This window comes from Apteryx mantelli, chromosome 12, assembly GCF_036417845.1.
Source record: "Apteryx mantelli isolate bAptMan1 chromosome 12, bAptMan1.hap1, whole genome shotgun sequence".
In the NCBI taxonomy this organism is placed as follows: domain Eukaryota; kingdom Metazoa; phylum Chordata; class Aves; order Apterygiformes; family Apterygidae; genus Apteryx; species Apteryx mantelli.
Genome location: NC_089989.1, coordinates 11,113,196 through 11,136,185, shown reverse-complemented (window position 1 = coordinate 11,136,185; position 22,990 = coordinate 11,113,196). Strand labels below are relative to the sequence as shown.

General features: G+C 51.6%; 1 protein-coding gene across 1 annotated transcript in view; it reads left to right on the top strand.

Moving 5' to 3' along the window:
* STAB1 (stabilin 1) overlaps positions 1–21,900 on the top strand; it is a 67,732-nt gene extending 45,832 nt beyond the window's left edge. Inside the window, exons 40-69 of the mRNA XM_067303190.1 lie at positions 871–916; positions 2,246–2,325; positions 3,281–3,406; positions 4,180–4,253; positions 4,605–4,679; positions 5,314–5,433; positions 6,483–6,530; positions 6,665–6,748; positions 7,709–7,855; positions 8,024–8,161; positions 8,507–8,566; positions 8,672–8,848; positions 9,414–9,500; positions 9,996–10,142; positions 10,313–10,378; positions 11,000–11,225; positions 11,979–12,128; positions 13,033–13,137; positions 13,893–14,000; positions 14,336–14,529; positions 15,224–15,368; positions 15,877–16,010; positions 17,195–17,360; positions 17,797–17,903; positions 18,133–18,252; positions 18,690–18,842; positions 18,973–19,092; positions 19,360–19,506; positions 21,335–21,505; positions 21,701–21,900. Of these exons, the coding sequence (XP_067159291.1) occupies positions 871–916; positions 2,246–2,325; positions 3,281–3,406; positions 4,180–4,253; positions 4,605–4,679; positions 5,314–5,433; positions 6,483–6,530; positions 6,665–6,748; positions 7,709–7,855; positions 8,024–8,161; positions 8,507–8,566; positions 8,672–8,848; positions 9,414–9,500; positions 9,996–10,142; positions 10,313–10,378; positions 11,000–11,225; positions 11,979–12,128; positions 13,033–13,137; positions 13,893–14,000; positions 14,336–14,529; positions 15,224–15,368; positions 15,877–16,010; positions 17,195–17,360; positions 17,797–17,903; positions 18,133–18,252; positions 18,690–18,842; positions 18,973–19,092; positions 19,360–19,506; positions 21,335–21,505; positions 21,701–21,751 (3,572 nt within the window). The 3' untranslated portion in view covers positions 21,752–21,900. The remainder of the gene's footprint in view (positions 1–870; positions 917–2,245; positions 2,326–3,280; positions 3,407–4,179; positions 4,254–4,604; positions 4,680–5,313; positions 5,434–6,482; positions 6,531–6,664; positions 6,749–7,708; positions 7,856–8,023; positions 8,162–8,506; positions 8,567–8,671; positions 8,849–9,413; positions 9,501–9,995; positions 10,143–10,312; positions 10,379–10,999; positions 11,226–11,978; positions 12,129–13,032; positions 13,138–13,892; positions 14,001–14,335; positions 14,530–15,223; positions 15,369–15,876; positions 16,011–17,194; positions 17,361–17,796; positions 17,904–18,132; positions 18,253–18,689; positions 18,843–18,972; positions 19,093–19,359; positions 19,507–21,334; positions 21,506–21,700) is intronic.
* The last annotated feature ends 1,090 nt before the right edge of the window (positions 21,901–22,990 follow it).

Genomic DNA, 22,990 nt, shown 5'->3' with positions numbered 1-22,990 from the left:
CTGGCTCTGGAGTTATCTGAGTGAAACTCATGTAGGGAAGAGTATATCACCTGGTTCTGTCTCCACTGAGAATCTGAGGAATCTCAAGCCCTGGGAGAGAGGTGGAAGCTCCCAGCCTAACTGGGTTGATTGTGGCTCCTGTTACTTGACCAAGAAGGTGGCAGACCTCGATTTGGAACCTTCAAAGTGCCCCAACGTGTCTACTGAGTTCCTTTTTCTGCTCTCAGATTCATTGATTTAGGCAAGCTCAGGTCTACAGTTGTCACTGAATATCTGTCATTGTGTGTCAAAGTATTTCAAAGATGGGTGTTTCTGGGACTTGGCAATATGGTTACAATTGGGGTGAGGGGAACATAAGCTCCTGCATCCTTTGGGATTTTAAAGGTTTATACCCAAAGATTGAGTTTGTAGTGAACTGAGATGTCTTGTGGGCAGTTAGAGATGGAAATTGGGTGAAGCTGTCCTGTCTAGTCTAAATGTAAAACATGAAACAAGTGCATCTTTTTACTTCAAATGGGACAAAGCCAAATGGCCCTGTAGTCATTCTGGATTAATGAGGTTTCAGTCCTTGTTTCATTCCTACCAATGTGGAGGCTGTGCAGGTAGGATTGAATTGAACCATTAGCCCAAATAGAGAGTGTAGAATTTGCTCCTTTGCACAGCACCAGAACAGAAATCCCCTAAGGGTTCTCTTGCCACCATACAGGGCATGTGAGTCAACATAACTGCTGGTGTGTCCCGTCATCAATCAGGGCACCACAAGCAGGGCAATGAGGCTATTTTGCAGAGTCCTTTACTCTAGACGGCAGAAATGGATTGAGCAAGCGCTAAACTGAAAATCCCAAGTCACGTTTGTGTTTTCTCTTGCAGCAATCAAGATTGACTTATGCAATAACACTTGTCATCAAATGGCCAAGTAAGTACAGCCAAGGGGCTGAGTCATTCTGAAAAAGCAATGTGCGTGTGTATCTGTTTTACAACCAGGTAACTTAGTGTTTGGGGATTCACAGAAGGCTCATTAAAGGTGCATAAGTGTCAGTTCCATTGTGAGAACTCTTTTTGGTGCTGAAAGCCCAAGGATTCTTTATGTTTGAACATAAATTCTTTCCGAGCTCCTTCCCCATGTAAGGATGGGAGAAAGCAGAGTGCTCCAAGTCTGGCCTCATTCATAGAGCAAAGCAAACAGCCATGGACAAGCCCTCTCTGCCTTACCTGCCCCTGACAAGAAATTATACAGGCCAGTGGGCTGAGATGACTTCCTCTTGCTTCCTTTGCTTTCCATTATCTGCTCTCCTGTTTTTTGGTGTCAGAACCTAGCCATCTCCCCTGTACCATGAAGAAGCACATGGGCATGGTGAAGGTGCATTGTGCAGGGTATGAGACACTGCCCAGTGCCCTGACGCCAGCTTCTTAGCCAGCTTCTGTGGCAGTTCAACGTGACTTATGGGAGCCTTCATCAAACCTGTCTGGCCCAGGTTTTAGGCAGTAGGTCTGCATTGTCATTCAGGCCCCACTGAGCAGAGGGATCTCTTCAGGCCTGTTGCAACTTGCGATCCTCCCTGGAGTCCCATGGATGGGCAAAGAGCTGCTTGGAGCTATGTTGACTTGTTTTGCTCTTCACTGATGTGAGTGGGGCCAAGTGATGTTGTCCAAGTGGTGTGTTACAGATCTGTATGTGATTCTTCAGAGCCACAGGCTCATTTCTGGGGTGCTGCCAGATAGTCACTGGGTATCACAGAGCTCTCAGCCACCACTCACACCTGCTTGAGCCCTCCAATGCCTCTCCATGACCAGGAGGTGCATGGATAGCTGAGGCTGGGAGAAAAGAGCAAACCTAGAAACAAGGTGCTCTGTGTCCTGTGAGCACTACAGGAGACACTCAGTCTCTGGTTTTGGCAAACCTCTGGCAAACCACCACGGAGAGTCGTGTCCTCCTTTAATGCTGCTATTGTGTCTTTAGGTGGGTAGGACCTTTTGAAATGGCAGGACACTTCCTCTGCTGAGCACAGCCCCCTTTTCTGGGTATGTTTGTCAGCATGGCTGTTACATTCCAGGTGACATGTTTGGATTGATTCTTTGGTGCTGTAAAGAAATATTCAGCAATTGCAGACATGTTCCTCTTCCAGTCTCTCATCTCAGTGTGGACTCTAACTTCCACATGCTGGACTTGTGTAGTGTGCGTTTCCCACTCTCAGAGCAAATCAGGAGAAGATAGAAGTGACTGTTTTTCCCTTGCTTGTTTCAGCTGCCTGAATGGCTCAGCAGACTCCCCACCTACTTGCTCCTGCTCTGCTGGATACACAGGGAATGGGACCCATTGCACAGGTATGCCCAGAAACTGTGGGCAAGACTCAAGGTTTGCAAATATGTGTCACGGTTACACAAATTGAAGGTTTTTGTTTGTGAAATGCATAGCACGATGTTGCTAGGAGAGAGATCATTCAAATCTTCTTCTTCCCAGCCATCTGCCATTAAGTCTGCCATGCTTCGGTAGAGAGGCCTTTCAGTCCAGAGCCTTACACAGTATGCTCTTGATGTTGCTACAGCTGTGACAGAGGGAAAAAGAGTAAGGAAGGTGGAGCAGGGCAATTCTTACTGCTTGTGGAGAGGAAGGCACATGAATGTGTTGTATTAGTTCTAGTATCAGGGCAGTGGTGGCAAATGTGATAATTTTGGCCCTGAATTTGTGTAATGTGGATGCTTTAATTCTCTAGAATTTTCTGCCCCCTCCTATTTGTTGCCCATGCCAAAGTCAGGTAAAAGCAGTGCGGGAGTTGTGCCAAAACCAGTTAGGATTTCAGGATACTGCTCCAGAGCTACGTACAAACCTGAACTATGTCAAAAACAACTAACCAAGAAAAGTTATACTCAAAGTAATACTATCATAACAATCAAACAAAAATATTGGAAGACATCACAGTCTGTTTTCAGTATTGCAATTATTTGAAAATGAGTGAGGGGAAAAAAGCAAAAACACATTTACATTATGCAGGAAAATATTTTTTTCTGGTCTAACCGTTAGTTGTCAGTGAGCAAATACTGTGATGGAAAGATCTGTTAGTCCAGTTTGGGGGTTATTTAAGCTTAGCATGACATTTGGATCGGCCTCTCTCAGATCTGCATGAGGCACCATGCCTTTAAAGAACCTGTAGTTTCATTGAGAAGCCAAAGGATTTTAATAAGATGTCATGATTTTTGTTAAGATGGATGATCATTCTGGTACTGTTCATCTTCCCTAGATGCTCTGAGCTGATTCTACTTCTCTTATTTCTGGTCACAGAAATAGATCCATGCACTATTGATCACGGTGGCTGCTCCATACATGCTGTATGTACTAAAGTGTCCCCAGGAGAGAGAACCTGTGTTTGTAAGGAAGGCTACGCTGGAGATGGGACACTTTGCATGGGTGAGCTCTCAGTGCTTGTTTTGGTGATGGTGTCTGGGCATCATCCATTCATGAAAGAACTTCAGGCAGGTTAAAGCACTGAATCACTTGTTGTCCTTTCAGTCTGTTCTTGCAGTGACTATTTCAAAGTCAGTAGTTGTTGGCTGATCTTGATTCAACCTTGTTTCTGCTTTTTGTCGAGGTGTGTGCACGTATGGGTGCATGTGCGCACGTACCTGTGTATGTGTGCTCAGCATTCTCCCCAGGTCGTGATTAGCAAAGTGATCATCACTGTTCTGGCATAGCTCCACCCAAAACTGGGAAGAGAGCCCATGCTGCCCTTAGCACCCATCTTGCTAGATGGCCTCAAACCAGTGTATGAAGGCACTGCCAAAAACAGTCCTGAGAGGTTTCTTGCTCTGGCACATTTCATGGGGAGGCCAAGAGACAGAGTATGAGAACAGTCTCCCAAGGTGGTGCTCTGAGATGAGGATGGAGCTGTGTGGGAGAGTTCAGTCCTCTCATATCCTTTAAAGCCAGTTCAGGCAGATGTGGGATTTTCTGCCTGTGGATTTATCACAAATCAGAGACCCAGGTGTCCTAGGAGTAGAATTGCAATGGTTCCTCATTCTTCCCCTGTTACGAGTCATCAAAGTAACAAGTTGCTTTGCCACCAAGATGTTTCCCAGGCGGGGAAGATCCTCCCTGTTGCTTTGCCCATGCTTCTTTGGGTCCAGTTCCCAGCTGCCTTGGACATCTCTCAGTAGTAATGTGGTGTTATTGTTTTGATACAGAAATCGATCCCTGTCTCGAAAGCAACGGGGGGTGCCACACCAACGCCGAGTGCATTAAAACAGGCCTGAAGAAGGTAGGTGCCTGAGAGGGATGTCAGGGCAACATTATTATGGAAGTTGTCAAAGCTGTGTACTTCTCTCAAAGACAATCCTTTCCATGGTGCTGCTCTGCCTTGTGTTTATTACCTTCCACATTGAAAACTTGCCTGGGAAGGGCACGAAAAGATGGCTGTTTCTACAGAAGTGGATGGCTGCTTTCTGGAGGCAGTCTAAGCTTATTTTTGTTGTTGACACAGGCATGATTATTCATGCAGGAATAGAGTGTATGGTGAATGCTATCCCACATGCTTTCCATCCAGCTCAGCCATTGCAAATTTTCTTTTCTGGGTCCAAGCATTCAAACGGAACATCTATCCTCCCTCCAGGTTGCCTGCAACTGTCTTCCTGGTTACAGTGGGGACGGTGTGAGCTGGTGCAACCCCATCAACTTGTGTGAACAGGTTTGTCTGCATTTTGCTATTACCGGGGTGAAAGCCAAAGCCTAGGAGTGTCCTTTTCTCCCAACAATCAAAAAGAACAGGGTTAGCCTGATATTTTTAAAGCTGGCTGTCTTGCCTTTTTACATACCTAAGGGGCTTCCAGGTGTGCTTGATTTCCATCACCTCTTACACTGATCCACAAATATCTCAACCACCTGGTGCTAAGATGGGGCTCCCCTATTGTGACAGCAGCAGTGCAGAACCAGTGCCATAGGGTTAGAGGCATGTGGACTTTTCATATATGACTTGTTCCTTTGCATCCATTTTGTGTGGAGTGTGGATATTTTTCTGCTCAAAAGCTAAAGAGTAATTTGCACTCATGCCATCTCTGCCACGTAAAAAAAAATCTATTTGAATCATGGGTTTTGTCATGACTGTGGCCTCTAAAGTAAGGAAGTGCCAGAGTCTTGTTTCATGGTAGAATTTCATGCAGATATGCCCTTGGGGAACTGGGCAGTATTTATTTTAAGGTGCTATACAGATGGAAGGAATTGTTTCTTTTTCACTGGGCTCAAAGTTGTTAGCAGCTCCTGCATGCAAACCACCAAATTGCTGGTGATGCACCTACATGCAAGCCTTTTGCTTTTCTTGCTAGAACAATGGAGGCTGTAGTCCCTTTGGGCTCTGCAAGTACACAGGACCTGGTACTCGAAACTGCTCCTGCTCTTGGCACAGTGTTGGAGACGGCTTCACCTGCCACGGCAAAGTGTATCAGGTGAGAAGCATGCATGGTGTCTTTTGTCTTCAGGCCACCTGCCCCACAGCAAACCATTCCCCCCATTCCAAGCCCAAGCTGCAGGTGAGCAAACCTGTAGTGCCATATCAACACGTGTGTGTGGTGGAGAAGCGAAGAAAGGTACTCTGAAGCAACCTACCCATAAATTCTAGGTGTATTTGGAGTGCTGACTGTGAGAGAGAGCTCACAGTAAAGTGACCTTGCCCCAAAGGGACCTGTGATGTGACCGCTCTGACAGGCTGCTCTGTTGGCAGCACTGGTCACTCCTCCAGGGCACTATACTGTTAATGTGACAAGCAAATGAGAGTTATTTTTGTCCCCAAGTGGCAAGTGACTTCTCCCAGTATGTGGGATCAGGGCAGGTGTCACTTGTGGCCGTGTGGGGTCTTGGGATCCAGTCTGAAGGGCTGCAGTCTCTCTCTGGCTCTGTTGCCAATTCAACAGCTGTCCGTGGGCAAACTGGTGAACTTTTGTGGTGAAGGCAAACAAAAAGCTGTCATGCCCATAGCATGGCTGGGATTAAAGAGAGGCACTCAGTTTTGTGTTTCTGCTCTTACTGAAAGTTAGTGCAGTAAGCAGACATTTTGCCCTGGTAAGCCTATGCCTGCCACTCTGGGATGGTCATCCAGGAATTGATAGTGGCAGCACAGAGAGGCTAAAGCAGGTGTTTCATGAAGTACTTGAGATGTCCCTTGAGCACCAAGGCAGTTCAACCTCTGAGGCAGCCACTGCAGAAGCAGCCAGCTTTCCTCTCTTAGCAGTTCCTGCTCTCTCCATCTTACAGTATCTATAGTGTGAAAGGTCCAGGCAGAGGTCACTGCCTGCTTTGTAACCAGTTTTGTCATCTGTGCCCGCAGTGCTGGCTGTCGCAAAGGAGGGAGGGAAAGATCGCTATCATGTATCCGGAGAACCAGTGTCTTGCTGGGGTGGGAGAGTGACCTGGAGTGGAAAGAGCAGGTCACTGTGTTGGCTGGCCAGGATTCAGTGGATGGGACCCTGCTAACACGAGCTGTTTCTCTTTGTTTCAGGAGCTTGCAAGGATTGAAGGCGCCTCCATGTTCTTTAAGATGATACTGGTTTGTGGCAATCAACTTTGTCCTTGTCTGCACATTGTAAATTCCACCTAGTGTTTTCTGCAAAGGGTCTTGCTAACTGGAACCATGCTTTTTTTCCATTCTCACAAATCCCCCCCCCCCCCCCCCCGCTATAGGCAGAAAAGATCAAGGAGCTCAGCGGGGCAGGGCCTTTCACTGTCTTTGTCCCACAGACGGATCTCATAGGAAACACCACAACGGTAAGTGTCCCCTCATCCCAAGCACTGTCAGGTGTTTGGCAAGCTGCAGTCATGGCAATGTCTCCTCTGGGGGCTGTTCAGCCCAGTGAAATGAAGCAAAGGGGCTGCATCGCAGAGCATTAAGTGCGTCCCCTGTTTTCCATCAGTGTAAGAACAGAGATTTGGATGCTGGCTCACTGCAGAGGCAGTCTGGGCAGACATAGTCCCTGTTGTAGAGAGACCTGTCAGTGGAGGCTCTGGAGCCCCTGTCTCATGGTCCTCAGAGGCACCATGCCAAATTGATGATGCATGGTGATTACAGTTGCCCAAGGTTATTAGGGGCTGGTAGCAGTGAGACTTCAGGGTACCTGTGATGAAGACCTCTTATGCCTGCTCTGTGTCCCCAGGCCCTGCCATCCCACTTCCATTGGTCCCTTCCCTCCAGTCCCAACAAGCAGGATGTTTGGGGCAAATGGAGACCTGAGGGAGAAGCGATCCTTATCCATGACCCTATAAAACAGACAGGTCCTTGACCAATAGCTTTTTGGTGTCAGTGTAATGGTTCCTAATACCATCACCGGCAAGTCCCGTCATGTGGTTTCACACCACTAGTCCCAACCTTTTCCCCACGGGCCACCCATACTGTCAGTAAAGAAACAATTCCTAAGGATGGCATATCCCAGGCACTGCTTGCCTGAGTCAATGTAACTGTTTGTCCTCCATCAAAGGGTCTGAATTCTGCTCTCTGTCATGTTGATTGAAATTTCCCAAAGCTCTTTAATGGATTTATGCATTTGGCATGTTTTGGGGGGATCGGCCTTCCTGCAGGGATAGCTCAGAGAGAATAGGCCAAGCAAAAGGGCTTGGGGCAATCCAGGTCTCCCTCATCAGGACTTTGCCCTCTCCAATCCCCCACCGCCAACCCCTTCCAAGGCAAAGTGCCCCCAGTGTGATCTCAGTGTTCCTGTTTTCTCTCCATAGTTTGAAGAGTGGAAGAGCAGAGGCCTCCTCCGGGAGCTGCTTCGCTACCACATGGTGGGTTGCCAGAAATTGCTGTCCAGCGACTTGGAAGCCCAGGAGTCCCTTACATCTTTATCAGGCCATAAAATAAAGATTGCAATGAAAGAGGTAGTTCTCTGCCACAATTTGCTTCCCTGTCCTGCTTAGGAGGACCTCATTTTTGCTGTCACTTGAAGGCCACCACAGCTGTGGCAAGTGACTTGCCCCATAGCCTGCAGATGGCTCATTGCACGGTGCCCTGGGCAGGAGTACCTCATCGCATCCCTTCTCTCTCAGAATAGCATCTATCTCAATGAGGAAGCTACGGTGGTTGTTGGCGACATCATTGGCATGAATGGGGTCATCCACTTCATCAACAAGATCCTCATTCCAAGTGACCTGGTGGACCATAACATTTCCTCAAAGATCTCACAGGTAAATGGCAAGCAATAACTCTGCCCTAATAACCACCATGTTGAGAATAGGACTAACATCTTTCTCTTCACACCCCCCAACTGCTCTGATATTGCTGTCACTGATAAACTCTCCCTAAGGTTGTACGGGATACTCTGCTTTTCATGTTCCCATTTGTGTAAGGGGTGTATGAGGGCATGGGTCTGGCTTTTGAAAGTGACAGCATTTGCAGCATAGCAATATTTGGGTCAGAAGGAGCCAGAATTATTCATCAGGGAAGGGACTGTGACTCAAGGCAAACTGGCACGGTAGCTTTTCTCCTGAAGCCTTAGTGACATTGGTTTGTTTGCTTTCTTCCTTTTATAGCAAAATATCACAGAGGTGGCAGAGGCCTTTGGGTACACCATTTATAGCCAGCTGCTAAAGGTGAGCTGCCTGACTCCTGCCATTGCATGGGAACCTGGTATGTACATGAGCATGTTCAGTTTTGGCTTGTTGATTTTTCTTTGTATCCCCTCTTACCTTGGACAGGATGCGGAGCTCCTGCCACTGGTTAATGACCCCCTGCATAGACCCTTCACCATGCTGTGGCCCACAGATGCTGCATTTAATGCCCTCTCAGAGAAAAGGCAGCAGTGGCTGTACCGCAGAGAGCATCGGGACGTACTGGCCTCCTACCTCAAAGCGCACATGATCAGGGACGCAAAGGTAAATGTGGCAACAAGCAGGCTCTTGCCTCCTGAGGGCATATGTGGTGCCACTGCATTCCTATGGTTATGCCAGAGCAACCCTGCCCAGTATTTTGCTGCTGTAGGACACGCTAACATATAGCATGTTAGTTGTCTTGAGAAGACCCAAAGCTGTGCATATGAGGCAACTGCCATTTGGGCACCAACCACTGGTGCAGTGTGGTTGATCTAAAACCTTCTTGCATCAGTTGCTTGGGGAAACTGCATCACTCACAGGTAGTCAAAGCGAGGTTCACAACAGGCTTAGCCCTCTTGTCTATACAGGTGATGAACAAGGGAAGGGTCCAGCTGAGCAAAAACAGGTTCTCCCACTGTTCAGGAAGCTGGACTAACCCAACAGAGTTAGGTTGTTCCACTCACACCAGCTTTACATGTAGCCATGTCACACACCCCACTCAGTGTGGCTGCTGACCCCTGTCCTCACAGGACAGCATCCCCTTTTAGAAATATGAACTGCCTGTTTTGCCTGTCTCTCCCCTCAGGTACCTTTTCCTTCTTGCTCTCACATTCGTTTTCCCTCTTAGATTGTTGCTGGCAATGTGCCCCAACTTGAATCTTTACGGACCATGCATGGCTCTGCTGTCTTGTTCAGCTGCAGCAAAACCCAAATCGTGAGTGATGGTGATGCTGGGCTCTGCTTTCCATTGAGTGAGTGTCCCTGGGAACAGCCATGGGGTGACTGATGCTCTGTATTGGTCACCAGTGGGAAATGAACATGGAGTCGGGGAGCTTGCAGGCTGAGACACCCGACTCCCCTGGCTACAGCCAGTCTGTAGAGAGGTTCGAGACTATGGCCAGCTGGCAGAAAAGGGCAGAGGCCCATGGTACCTGCACATGCAGGCCAGGTTGCTAGCCAACCACATGGTACGATGACCTTTACAGAGCATGCATTGCATGGACAGAGGCTATTTCTTAGTAGAGGTGGCCATAAAAGACGGCAATTGGGAAGGGTGGTTGAGGCAAGAGAAGGTACATGAGAGCACAGAGATTTTGGAGAGTTCTTGGGATGATTGAGAAGTCATGGCAACCAAAAAGGATGACCTTTGGTGGGTGCAGCTAGGATGTAGGATATGCCAGGATCACAAGTTGCTTTCTTTCTCTTGTAGGGGGAGCTTCTGGTGGGGAATGGCGATGCCGTGATCATCCAGAGGCACATGGAGTTCAATGGGGGCATTGCTTATGGCATCGATAGGCTGTTGGAACCACCAGATCTGGGATCTCGGTGTGATGAGTTCATCTCTGTTGAGTTGCAGGTAAGCACTTATGATGTTGCCGATGAGGATCTGTGCCATCTGTCAATCCCTGTGCCTGGGAAGATGGATGTGGGCAGGGCTTACTGCTCTTCCTCGGCAAAGCTCCAAGCAGCTGAGAGAAGCAGAGATGTATATTGAGTTGTTTTGGGGTTTCTTTCTTCCCTCTGCAGGGATCTTCAGAGAGGTGTGGACTCTGTGGCTTTGAGCCACCCTGCCCTGCCGGTTCAGTTCAACGGGTAAAGCTCACAGCTTTGTCAGCCAAGGAGGCCCAGTGTGGGGCCAGCAACAATACACACATCTTCCTCATGTTTAAGCAGCAAAATGAAAGAACATCTGCATGTGGCGAGGTCCCTCAGTTTGGTCACGTTGTTGGTGCCTTGCCAAGGGCTGCATGGTCTCTTAGGCCAGGACCTGGGCTGAGCAACATGAGGTCAGGGGCCCCCAAGGTCCTTGCTTGGCCCATCTCTATAGGTGACAGCAGCTGAAAGGGTCCAACTTCATACCTGCAGCAGCACTGGGGATTTTTCTGGTTGACTTACACCAAGAGAGCTCAGCCTGTTTGCTTGAGTGGAGGTAGCTTATCAAGAGATGAGATAGTGAGCAGACTTGGAGGGCAGTGGTTGTACTCCATTCTCACTGTAGTAGCACAGCCCACTGTCTTTCACAACCTTCTGGGTCTTCCAGCATATCCCTGAGGTGCATCCATGGTTTCTTTGTCACCAGCCCCATTGCAGGCTGGAAGCCTTTCTTACTTGTCATAAAACTGAATGAGACAACAGAGGCCAAGGTGAAGAGTCAGGGACATGGCATCCAGTGACCGATGTGGCAAACTCTGTGTTTTGCCTGTTTCCTCACAGGGGGAAACCAAGAGCTGCTACTATTACGGAAACCAGCTGTTCAGAAACACTTTTCTGTTTCATCGCAACTCTTTGTTGCGGCCACCCTGGCCACCCTCCCGGTGGGAGCCCTTCAGAAGGCACTTCTCTTCCAGGGGGCCTCTGAAACGAGGCTGCAAGAGGAGCTGTATCTCCACCCAGTGGGTCCCTCAGTGCTGTGTGAACCACTATGGCCGTGACTGTCGGGGTAAGGAGCCAAGTGACCCTTTCCCACCCTGGTTCTTTTTCTCATGGGAAGATGGCGTTCTTGGTTTAGCACTGATTTCTGACATCCATGAATGCACTTCCTGGGAAGAGGTGGGCACAACCCTTGGAGTCATGGCATTTCCTGATGCACACTACCATTAGCAAGGAGCCCCAGTCTGTAGACTGTGCAGAGAACAATCTGCTTGGAGTGCGCATGGCTGGTATTGTAATGGGGAGTTCCTTTTCCTCTGAGAAACACGTGTCCCTGTGGACAGCCCTGGGCATAGGGCTGCAGGGAGGTGGCTGTCAGACACATACCTCACCCATAGATGTTTCAGGTACTCGGCCATTCCCAGGCATCTTCCCTCTGTGCTCCACACACATGGGCAGCTTTTCTACAAGGGTAGATGTGTCCTTGGATGAGTCTGTAGTCAAGTTAGCATGAGGCCAGCCAGCACTGACAGGGCATGTTAGAGCAGAGGGTCATCCCAGGCTGGAAACTATGCCAAATTTGCCCCTTTCACCCCTGTTTCAAGGGGATAAGAAAGGTGTCTTGTCCCAGGAGCTCCCTGGCTTGGAGTCCAAGCTGCACTTACTTCAAGGATCACCAAGCAGGTGCTGTGGTCTGAGCACCTCCTAGCAGACAGCTCATATTGGTGCCTGGTGCCCAGACCTTGAAAGAGGGAGTGGGTGCTCCTCTGCAGCACAGGGCTGCTTTGTCACTAACCATCTTGCTATGGTGCCCCATTTGCAGCATGCCCAGGAGGGCTGGAGGCGCCATGCAGTAACCGTGGTACCTGCGACGACAAAATTGGTGGCTCGGGGAGATGCAACTGCACCCAGGCTTTCATTGGGACCAGTTGCGAGCTGTGTGCTCCAGGCAGATATGGGCCACACTGTAGAGGTAAGGGGGAAGCCTGTGGAGTAGTAGCAGTGCAGAGGGTTTCTAAGGAAGTGATTGAGGCACACAGTGCTGTTTGGAGAGGTGGGAGGTGTTGGGCTGACCTACTTTTTTTTCTGGAAAGGTCCTGCGATGTTCAGCTTACATTACTGGAATCAGGGCAGTCATGTATGCATCAGTCCCCACAACATTCGGGTCAGATCTCTAGGGCTGTCCCTCTCAATCTGGGCTCTCTACAGGACAGCCACTCCAGCTGCAGTTTCAAGGCTGGGTGGTCCATGCCAGGAGCTGTGTGTCTGATCCAGCCACATCGCCAGTGGCCTCACCCCTCTGCCGAGACCCGAGGGTCAAAGACACCTTCTCATTTGTTGTGTACAGTAAAGAACCCCAATCTGACAGTAAGCGTTATGGCACACTTGGAGCTGGGGAATAAGTCCACAAGTCATGAGGAACCCCTTACTGAAAGAGCTGCCCATCCTGGGATGTGCTCAGTAGGGACCTGTGCCTGTGTGAGGCAAAGCCAAAGGGAAGGAAAATGGAGTCTTACCCCACCAGAGCTGGACCTTATGAGGTAGGCTCCTGGGCTTGTGGGAACATTTTTGAGGACTTCATAGTTGCAGGGACTCAGAGTGAGAAAGCACCTCCAGGAGTGCCCGGGGAGGGAAACGATGGGGGCTTGTGGGTGCAGAGACTTCTCCTGTGTGAAGATTGTGTGTCGCAGAGATGGGGGCCAGGGCTGGCAGCAGTGGGAAAGGATGCGTGCATAGTGCTGTGGCTGCCTTCCACACACTGCCCACACAAGCAGTGTTCCCATCACATGACTGTCCCATGGCCTACACTCTTAAGTGTGGCCTTTCACTGCCACCGAGGCAGATGCTGTAACACTGTTTTTGTCTACTCTTCACAGAATGTAACTGCACTGAAAATGGCGTGTGCAATGGAGGTCTGCATGGCGATGGATTCTGCTTCTGTGCTGAAGGTTGGACTGGAGAACACTGTGAAATCAGACTAGGTGAGTGATGCCAAACCCCACCACTGCCTAAACCCCGACCTCTCAGTTCCTTCTGTGTGAGGGACAAGCCATGTTCCTAAGGCTGCTGCTCATGCCTTGTGCCTGACATGGCCAGGCACCCCAGAAAAAAAGTGAGGGCTTCCCTGAGGAACAGTCCCCAACACCACGGGGAGGAAAGCAGGCACAGCCCTGCTGTGGGACAGCATGGTGTTCATGCAGCAGTGATGGGAAGTGTTTCTTTGGAGCTGCTGAGTGACAGCTCCTGCACTGAACAAAATCCTAGCTACCGCACCCACTGTTACCCAGGACTTCGTGCCATGTGGCCATTTTCCCAGCAACTCAATTGTTCAGCCAACCCATCAAAAATGTCTCCAAAAATGAGCTCTCAATTGCTGGGCTCATCCTAGGATCCAGCTAATGCTACCGAACCTCACAAGGGCTGGGGCCCTGGGGTCGTGAGGAGGAGGATGGAAGTTACATTTGATCATGAATAAGTCCCCTGAGCTCAGATGATGCTCCAAGTAGACATCCTGGGGAGGAAGTTGAGGGCAGTAGCTGAGGCAAAGGCCTGAGGCATATCTAACTGTGCTCTGGGTTTGGGAGTGGGAGATGAAAGGGCATCTGCAGAAAAGCACAGGGGGAAAAAGGGGTGAACGTGGGCTTGGGGCAGAAACTGGCAGTGGCGGCCTTTCCCATGTTGCAGCCCTTGGAATGTGTGCATACGGTTTAATGACTCGTGTATGTTCTGCTTTCAGTCACAACGCCCATCTGCTCTCCACCATGCCATCCCCAGGCCACCTGCCGCTCCGGCAACCTGTGTGAATGCAACCTACACTATGAAGGAGATGGGAGAATGTGCTCAGGTAGTGCAGAGCCATAAGGGGTCGGGGTAGAGGGGTGGAGAGTGAAGGGGAAAGCAGACAGCACAGCAAGGCTGCAGGTGACCATATTCTCAGCCACTTCATGGAGAAGGGCTATATCGGTGGGATGCTTTGCAAGACAGTCAGACCACCAGAGGACCTGGCAAGGCATTTAGGTCATGCAGCTTTAAATGGTCTCCAGGCGTCGGCAGTTGGTTTCCAGGAGCTTGTTACTCCCTTTTTCAAAAAGGGGGGAAGGGCTGATGGAGAAAAGGGAGGTGGGAGGACAGCTCCCACCAGCGACCCAGAGTCCCTACACATACTTCTGTCCCCTGCAGTGATTGACATGTGCAGCCCAGACAATGGGGGGTGTGCCAGGCATGCACACTGCACACAGGTTGGCGTCAACGTGTCCTGCGCCTGTGCTCCTGGATACCAAGGCGACGGCTACGTCTGCGACCCCATAGACAGATGTATGGATGGTAGGAATGGCGACTGCAGTCAGCATGCCAACTGCATCAGCACTGGGCCAGTGAGTACATCCCATACATGCGCGGAGATCTGCATGCCTGGGAGAACAGCATAGGTGGCTGACATGGGATGTTTCAGGCTGCAGGAGGCCAGCAATGCAATAGCGTCCCTTGTTATTTCAGTGCCCGCACCTCTCATCCTCTCAGTTCCCCTGAGCTATTGCTCTCACCCTGCAGGCCCTTGCTGCCAGGCAGCAGGGCTGATGCCCTCAGTTTGCTGCCAGGCTGCAGTGACAGTCTCCTGTTGATGTTATGCTGGGGCTGTTTCTCCCCATTCCTCTGCCCAAGGGACATAAGCTGTGTCAATTGTGGCTAGCCACTCCTGGACTGTTTTGGGGGCCCCAGGATAGACTTTCCAGGATGATGCCAGCCATCCTTGCAGAGGAACTGGAGGCCAAAAGGTGGGACTGGGAGCATGTTGCAGTACAAGAAACACAAGCCATGTATCCCGAAGCTCAGCCATCTTTCAAACAGCACATGACAGATTCAGTGCAACCTTGTTTGGTTCATGTGTATCTGCAGTTGGATGTAGGGGTAGGATAGAGGCCATGTGGTCTCTTGTAGCTCTCTCATGGTCCTGGTGGACTGTGGGTGTGTTCTCCAGGCTCATCCCCAGCTTCATATGGATACAAGATTCCCCGGCTGGTGTTTGCATGTGTACACTCATGCAAATGCCAGTCTTTCTTTGTGCCACAGAATGAGCGGCGCTGCGAGTGCAAACAGGGTTTTGTTGGCGATGGGATCCAGTGCCTGGAAGAGGCTGTGCCCCCCACGGACCGGTGCCTGGAAGAGAATGGGCAATGCCATCGGGAGGCCATTTGCACTGACCTGCACTTTCATGGTGAGCATGCTCAACACTACAGTGCTAATGCAGATGTTCCCTTGAGAGGTCCCTTATCCTTCACCTTCTGGCTGGGCATTTCTTAGGGGAGATCGACTGCTGGAGGGCTGAGGGGCCAGAAACTCATCTCTGTAGCTTGGTCAGGTCTTCACATTCTCCCTTTCCCCCTACATGTCATATAGTGGAGGATGAGTCGTCCTTATGTGCTTCTGTTTGGCAGGCATGAGGTGGCCCCCAGTGGGATTGTATTGTCAGTAAGCACTGACTCCCTCATGATGCCAGAAGGCAACAAGATCAGAGAAGGCTGTGTTGCACCCCACCTCGCACTCCCTTGAGTAATGCCCATGCTCCCGCACCTCCCATGCAGCATGGACCACCCTCAGTTGGCAGTGCTGTCTGTGCTTGGACATGGCAGATGCCTTAGCCACACTACTGCTCCAGGGAGCAGGCTGGAAGGTTGCTCACTTACTGTGTTGTACTGATGCTCCCTGGCCTTGGTATTTTGCAGATAAAACTGTGGGCGTATTTCATCTGCAGTCATTCCGAAAAAAGTACGACTTCACTTACGAGCAGGCTCAGAAGGCCTGCGCAGCAGAAGGTGCTTCCCTGGCCACTTTCCGGCAGCTGTCAGCAGCACAACAGGTCAGGAGAGGGATGCAGAGGTCTGACAGGAGCCAGCTCCATAGCTTTGTGGGGTGAGGGGCATGCGATGCTTCGCTTTGGGTCTGATCTGGAGGTAGCGAGCCTGTAATGGGTGGGTGAGTGCTCAGTTGGCCAGTCTGGTCCAAGGGGGCTTTCTGAAATGTCTGTGGCAATCCCAGCCTTCACAGCTTCTCAGAAATTGCAGAACCATAGGTTTGTTGGTAGGAATCATCCATGTAAACACACTCTGGGCAGCCCCAAGCCTATACTGATGTCCAAGATTCCTCTGGCCCAGGTGTGTTTCTCATCTGTGCATTTCACAAACTTTCTATTGGCTGGATCTGGGAGCTTTTGGACCAGGACCTTTCTCAGAGTGCAGAACTGCCTTTCAGCACGTAGTGTTCTCTTGATAGAATACTGGTTTTGGATCTCAGTGGCACAGTCAATCTGTGACCGCTTAAACTGTCTGTTTGGGTGTGGTTGCTTCCTCAACCTCCAAAGGAGAAAGTCACGGAAGATGCTGTTGGCAGCCTTACCAAGAGCAAGTACAGTCCATCCACCACTCTCCCTTGTGTATGCAGCCAGTTTCATCAGCATAGATGGTGATCAGGTCTGTGACTTAAACACAGTCTTAGGAAAGATATCAGGCAACTGTTTCTTTTTTGCATTTGTGTCACACAACTGGAAGGGAATCTCCAGAGGAGATATATGCCATTCTTTGCAGCATGACATCTGGGCTGAAGGCCTACAGGGCCCTGATCCTTCTAGCTGCCTTTCCTAAAGATGAATGTTAACAATAGCCTTTGCTCACCAATGTCATCCCTGAGACTGCAGTTCCTGCCTCCCTCACCATTGTTCCTGTAGCTCCAAGGCAGCCTTCAATACCTGCAAAGTTTCTCTCAGCCACATTGCCCATGCTTACAGGATGATCATCATGGCAATGCTGAGGCAGGATGGCTGGACAAACATGAGCTCATCCTTAGCTTTTGCTCCATTTACACCTGTCAAACCAGGAGGGCTGCTGTGTCTCACCAGCTGCATCGGGACAAGACCTCTGGCAACATCCAGCCTTTTAGCTGCCAGGGGAATGTAGCATAAGGCTGCATGGTGGGTGTGTGCATCAGGGCAGAAAACCTGGGCTGGAGGTATTATTTCTAATCTAATGGTCTGTTTTCCTCTCCTAGATGGGTTTCCATCTGTGCTTGGTGGGTTGGTTGGACAACGGCACAGCTGGATACCCCACAGCCTACCCCAATCCCAGCTGTGGAGCTAATCGAGTGGGCATTGTGGACTACGGCTCCCGAAGCAATCTGAGCGAGACCTGGGATGCATTCTGCTATCGGGAGAAAGGTGAGTGGCCACGAGCCAGCATGTGCAGACAGTCTCACATTTCAGCAGGGCAGTGATGCAGCTCTCTGGGGCAGCTTGCCCCTTAGTGTACATTGCACAGAGTCTGTCTGCAGGGATTAGTGTCCTGGCAGGCTCAGGGAGAAGCAGGACATGTCATGGTTATAGTACCACCCTTGGCAGAATGCAGAGCCCTATTATCAGGGTGAGGCATTTCCCGGAGACAGTCCTGCCAGGCACAGGAAGCATGTTGGGGCAAGTGGAAGAGAACTGCCCTAAGAGCACAAGGCAAATGAGGTGCTGGGTAGGCAGGCAGGCAGATCCCCTTCTCCTCCAGTGTTGGGAAGGAATATACTGAGAGGCACCTGGAAGTTGAGGGAGAGGTGATCAGTGTAGCCACCACAGGCAAGTAAAGTTGCACCTTGACCTTCCTTTGCAGATGTGATTTGCACCTGCCGTGACGGGTTTGTGGGAGATGGGTACTTGTGCAGCGGCAAACTCCTGGATGTGCTTGCAGACCATGCTCGCTTCTCCACCTTCTATTCCGTAAGTGATGCTCTCCTGGTTCTTCAGTATGACGGTAGCCGAGAACAAGGCAGAGGGAGGGACTGAGCATAACAGCAGGGCAGAGTGGGTGGTTTGGCCTATATGCTAGGTGGAAAATGCAAATTCTGAGGCATTTTCCTTCCAAGGCTTGGGGCAATTCCTGGGTGGGGAGGTAATGGCCTTGAGCTGCCCAGGCATGCTGATGGGTAGGATCTGCCGTCTTTTCCAGATGCTGCTTGATTTTGCCAATGACACAGAAGAAGGACTGGACTTTTTCATATATTTGTCTGATGATTCTGCTCCCAAAACTCTCTTTGTCCCTTTGAATTCTGGCTTCACAGACAATGAGGTAAGCAAGCAGGGATGAGTGGCCACTTGAGTGGGCATGGAACAAACTGTCAGAGCCCCACAGTGCAGCAGGAGTTTGCCAAAGTTGGCATTATGATGATGTGAAATGGAGTCAGAGGATGACTGAGGAATTTAGGTCAGAAGGGACCTCTGGAGGTCTCTAGTCCACCACCCCCACCCCACCTCCCCACTCAAAGCAGAGCCATTTAGATCAGATTGCTCAAAGCTTTGTCCAGCTGAGTTTTGAGTATTTCTAAGGATTGTAATCTTCCCCTTCTCTAGGTAGTTGGGTTTTTTTTGTCATGTTGCTCATGAACTGAGCTGTCCTGTGGCCTTGGAGAGTGTCTGGGCTTAGGCCACATGGGGGATGTACAGAGAAGGAACAGAGTGGAAGGGATGAGTTGTCTCAGCCATCTCCCATCCCTGTTGCTTTTTCAGACGCTGACAGGAGAAGAACTGAAGCTCCATGTGTCGTCCAGCGATGTCATGCTGTTCAGCTTCAATCTCACAACAGGCACCATCATCCCTTCCCAGTCAGGATACAATCTCCATGTCTCAGACCTCCTTGTGGGGAATGGCACAGAGCGCACAGTAAGTTTGACCTCTGAAGAGGGTTAAAAAAAAAAAAAAAAATCCTTGGGTTTTCACCATGTCTCTTTTGAAACAGGGAGTAAAGGGGAGGTTTTTCTAGTCGGGTGAAATCATCTGTCTTGTGCTGTAGGATACCAAGGGGATCAATGACACAATGATTGTGGAGTGGGACATCATAGCTTTCAACGGTATCATTCATGCAATTGCAGAACCACTGAGGATGCCACCACCCATAGTGCATCTCAGTCAGGTGAGCATTTGACAGTGTGAATGGGGAAAGATTGTCGTGTTTCAGTGGAGTCAGGCCAGGGAATGGGGAAGAAACGAGGAGGTAATGTGGTCCCAAGAACTGACTTTGTAGCACATATTCTCCTGGCACGTGTCATTATTTTGGCCAGGCTGCCCAAAGTCATGCTGGGAAGCTCCCAGCAGGGTGGTGTGGTAGGAGAGCACCCACTAGCGAGCCCAGAGCTCAGGCAGGGGAGTGTCCTAACTGGGCCACTGTTTCTTATTGTAGGTGAACAGCATGGTCCAGTCTTCAGGCTCCGTGGCCACAGGCACGTTGTCAGCACTGTGCTTTGCTCTGGCGCTGGCTGCTGGTGCTGGTGTTGCCTATTACTGCATCAAAAGGCGACGTCGGGACGAGCAGTTTGGGTATTTTCAGGTAAGTAAGTGCAACCAACAGCCGGGCAGTGGGTCATGGGGAAGGGCACTATCATGTCTGGAGTGAGGGCAAGAAGGGAATTTAGGCAGGTGCAAGTCTTGGGAAGAGTGTGTTGGTGTCTCTGGAGGGTTTTTTTGTTGGTTTTTTTTAGGAGACATGGTTTGTCTGCATGGTCTTGTGCAGCTGCGGGTAGGGTATACAGCAAGTAGAGCCTGTGTAGTAGTGCGCGCACTGGTGGTGTACTGCTGTAGGCTAGGGGGTTCTGTTGGGCTGGTAGTCCTTTAGGGTCCATGCAGTTAGGAGGGTGAGCTTTTACTGACCTCCAAGCCCTTTTTGTCATATCCTGACCCTGAGGGGCACAGGGTTTGGGGCAGGGAACGGGCAGAGCGGGCATTTGGGTAGGTGCAGCTGTCTGCTGTTCTTTAGGAGCATGTCCTAGGTTGCAGCAAGTGCACACAGGCCGATTATGGCTGTGTGTCTACTGCTTTTTGCTTTTTTTTTTTTTTTTTTTTTTTGCCAGTATGAGGTTCCTACAAAGCATCTGGTCAGCAGTGGTGGAAGCACTGTATGAGTGGGGTGCCGGGGTTTTTCTGTGGTTTTAATGGGTCACATGGTTGCTACAGTGTGGGGGAGACGCATATGCAGGCAGGCATAGCTTGGTTTCTCATCAGGGACAAACGTCAGAGAGGGTGCGGTGGGGGTGGCTGTATGATGAGGAAAAGGGAGCTTTCACCTGAGATACTGGGTGTGGTTTAGGGCACTGTGGCCACATTAGGGCCAGGTCCATCCCCAGGAGTGAGTGAACACCAGGGCAGGTTTCTGGTGTTGGCCTGAAGGAGGGTAGCAACAAGCTCCAGTATTTGTGTTGGGAGGAGCAGACCAAATATAAGGCTGGCTTTTTAAATGCCTGTCAGTTTTTGGAGCCCCTTTTTGAGGCTCAGCCTCTGTAGGGAGTGAGGTGACAGTGGAAAGCAGGGAAGCTATGGCATGTTATAAATGCAGAGGCTGCTTTTAGGAGAGAAAGAAAGAAGGTGGAGTGGCTGTGGTGACAGTTCTCAGAGAGGTGGTATGGTATCACCTCTGGGTGCCAGGATTTTGAAGAGTGGTGGTTACGCTACGGCACAGGGGAACAGTGAGGAGCACAGCTGGCATCTAGTGGGTTGGGAGATCTTGTGAAGGAGCTTTAGTTCCTAACAAGACACACATCCAGTGCTGCATTTAGTCACTGTGCTGCGCTGTGGAAGCACAGGCATGCAGGGGCCCTTTGGGAGGTGGCAGAAGGGCGAACACGGTAAACGAGAGGCGGTGAGGCAGGCAGCTGGGAGCTGCCGTTGAGCGGAGGGAAGCCTCGGCGTGTCTCTGGGCCATGACGGCACAGTGCCACAGGATCGGTGGCTTCTCTCTCAGCCTGCCGCAGCGAGGGAGCGGCTGGGGGGAGGGAGCCCCTCTCTCCCCGCAGGGCCTGCAGCAAAGCGGTGGCTGCGGAACGAGGCCTCTCCGCGCACCTGCGGACGGACTGCGGGCCCCGGCCCGGGAGAGGCCGCAGCGCCCGTTCCAGGCACAGAGAACAAAGCCGGTGGCGGTTTTCAGGCGACCCCGCCGACTTACGGGAGCGCTGCCCGCTCGGCGGCGGCTCCAGCCTCGCCGAGGCGTCCGGGCCTGCCCGGGCAGAGCGGGCGGCCGCCGCGGGTGCGGGACCGCAGCAGCGGCATGGCGGCGCGGCGCGGCGCGGCCCTCTTCACCCCGCGCCGGGCACGGCCCGCCAATCGGCGCCGCCGCCCGAGGCCCCGTCCCCGCCCGCCCCGCCAATGCCGCGCCTCTCTTCCAGGCTGACCTGCGCCCGGACGAGGAGGAGGAGGAGCAGCAGCAGCAGCAGCAGGAGGGGCGCGTGCGCCCGGAGGCGGGACTGCGCCCTGCCAGGCCCCGCCCGCAGCGGCCGCTCGTCGCCATCCCCAACCCGCTCTACGGAGGCCACGCCCCCGACTACGAGCCGCTGCACGTGAGCACCGCCGCGGCCCGCGCATGCGCGCAAGCTCAGCCCTCCGCGCGCTCAACGTACCGCAGTAACGGCCGCGAGGCCGCCGCCTGCCCCCCCCGTGCTCCGCTCCCTCCCTCCCCCACCGCCCGCCACCCCTCCTGCCACGGCTGCCCCTGCACGGCAGCCAGGCTCACCTCCGCCTCTCTCTCCCGGCAGGACTCGCTCCTCGCGGACGACTTTCTCGACAGCCACGGCTTCCTGCAGTGAGGCGCCGGGCACGCACGACGCCGGCAGAGGCGACACTGCGGCCATCCTTCGCCCTACGGAGCGTCGCTCCCAGGCCCCAGGCCGAGCCCCACAGCACCTGCTGCTGCATCCCGAAGCACACAGACAAATAAAGCGCTGCGTAAACACTTGAGGCCGCAGCAGACCCCATCTGTTTGCCCTCGCGCTGCTCTGTGGCCAGCCCGGTTCAGTTCAGTTCAGTTCTTCCTCCTTCCCCAGATGACAGCCTTGCACTCTTTACACCCCCCATCACTCCATCTGCACACGCCAGTCAGCTCCCCAGCCCCCACGAGCCAACATACAACAGAAGAGCACTCCAGCCAGCCCGCACTTTTTACTGGTCCTTTTCCATACGCTACACTAGAGGTGGTCTGCCAAAGCGTGCCCCAAACCCTCACTTCCATCACCAAAAGCTCAATTAAACCACAGCACAAATGCACAGTCACCTAACACCAGACAAAGTCTTACTGTATGACATTTCCCTGCCCCATCTCTCTCCCACTGTGAATACCAGCCCTCCCCTATGTTACCCAGGCAAGCTCCTCCCCCCCCCCCCCCCATATTCAGGTACAGCTTGCATTAGTTGTTAGTAAGGGTCTTGAACACCCCTTTTGCTCCAGCCATGTGTCAGCCTTGCTGCACCATGGCCATTAAAGAGCACAACATGCTCCTCCCTGCTCTGGCACCCCCACCCCAGCACCTCGCACCCAGTCTCTCAGACACCCCCTCTAGCTGCTCCCCAGGCTCTTGGTCATGCACCCAAAGCTGCCCTCCCAGGACAAGCAAAGGAAAGAAGACAAGCACCACCTACGTAGTGAGTTGGTTAGTTAGTTATTGCACACCACAGACCTTTATTGAGCCTTCAGACTACACACTGCACAAAGACACCAATTGCCATGTGCGCATACTACAACACAGTTTGTTACCTAGTAAGTAAACACAGAGCAGCTACAGTAATACCAACTATTCAGGCAGCTGAGTCAAGAGCAAGGCATTTTGAAAGTCTGCAATAGCCTGGCACATAGCATGAAGCAGAGGCAGTGAGACTCAGGTGACAGACTGACAGGCCAGCCTGGCACACCACCTGGAGGAGCACGAGGGAGAAGAGATGTGCGTGTCTCACTAAGGGTTGCTAGCACTTACTTATCCACTGTATTACTGCACTTTTCAGTGAGGAGCTTCCTTGGCACAAGGGCCCGCCGCACTGATCAGGTGCCTCTG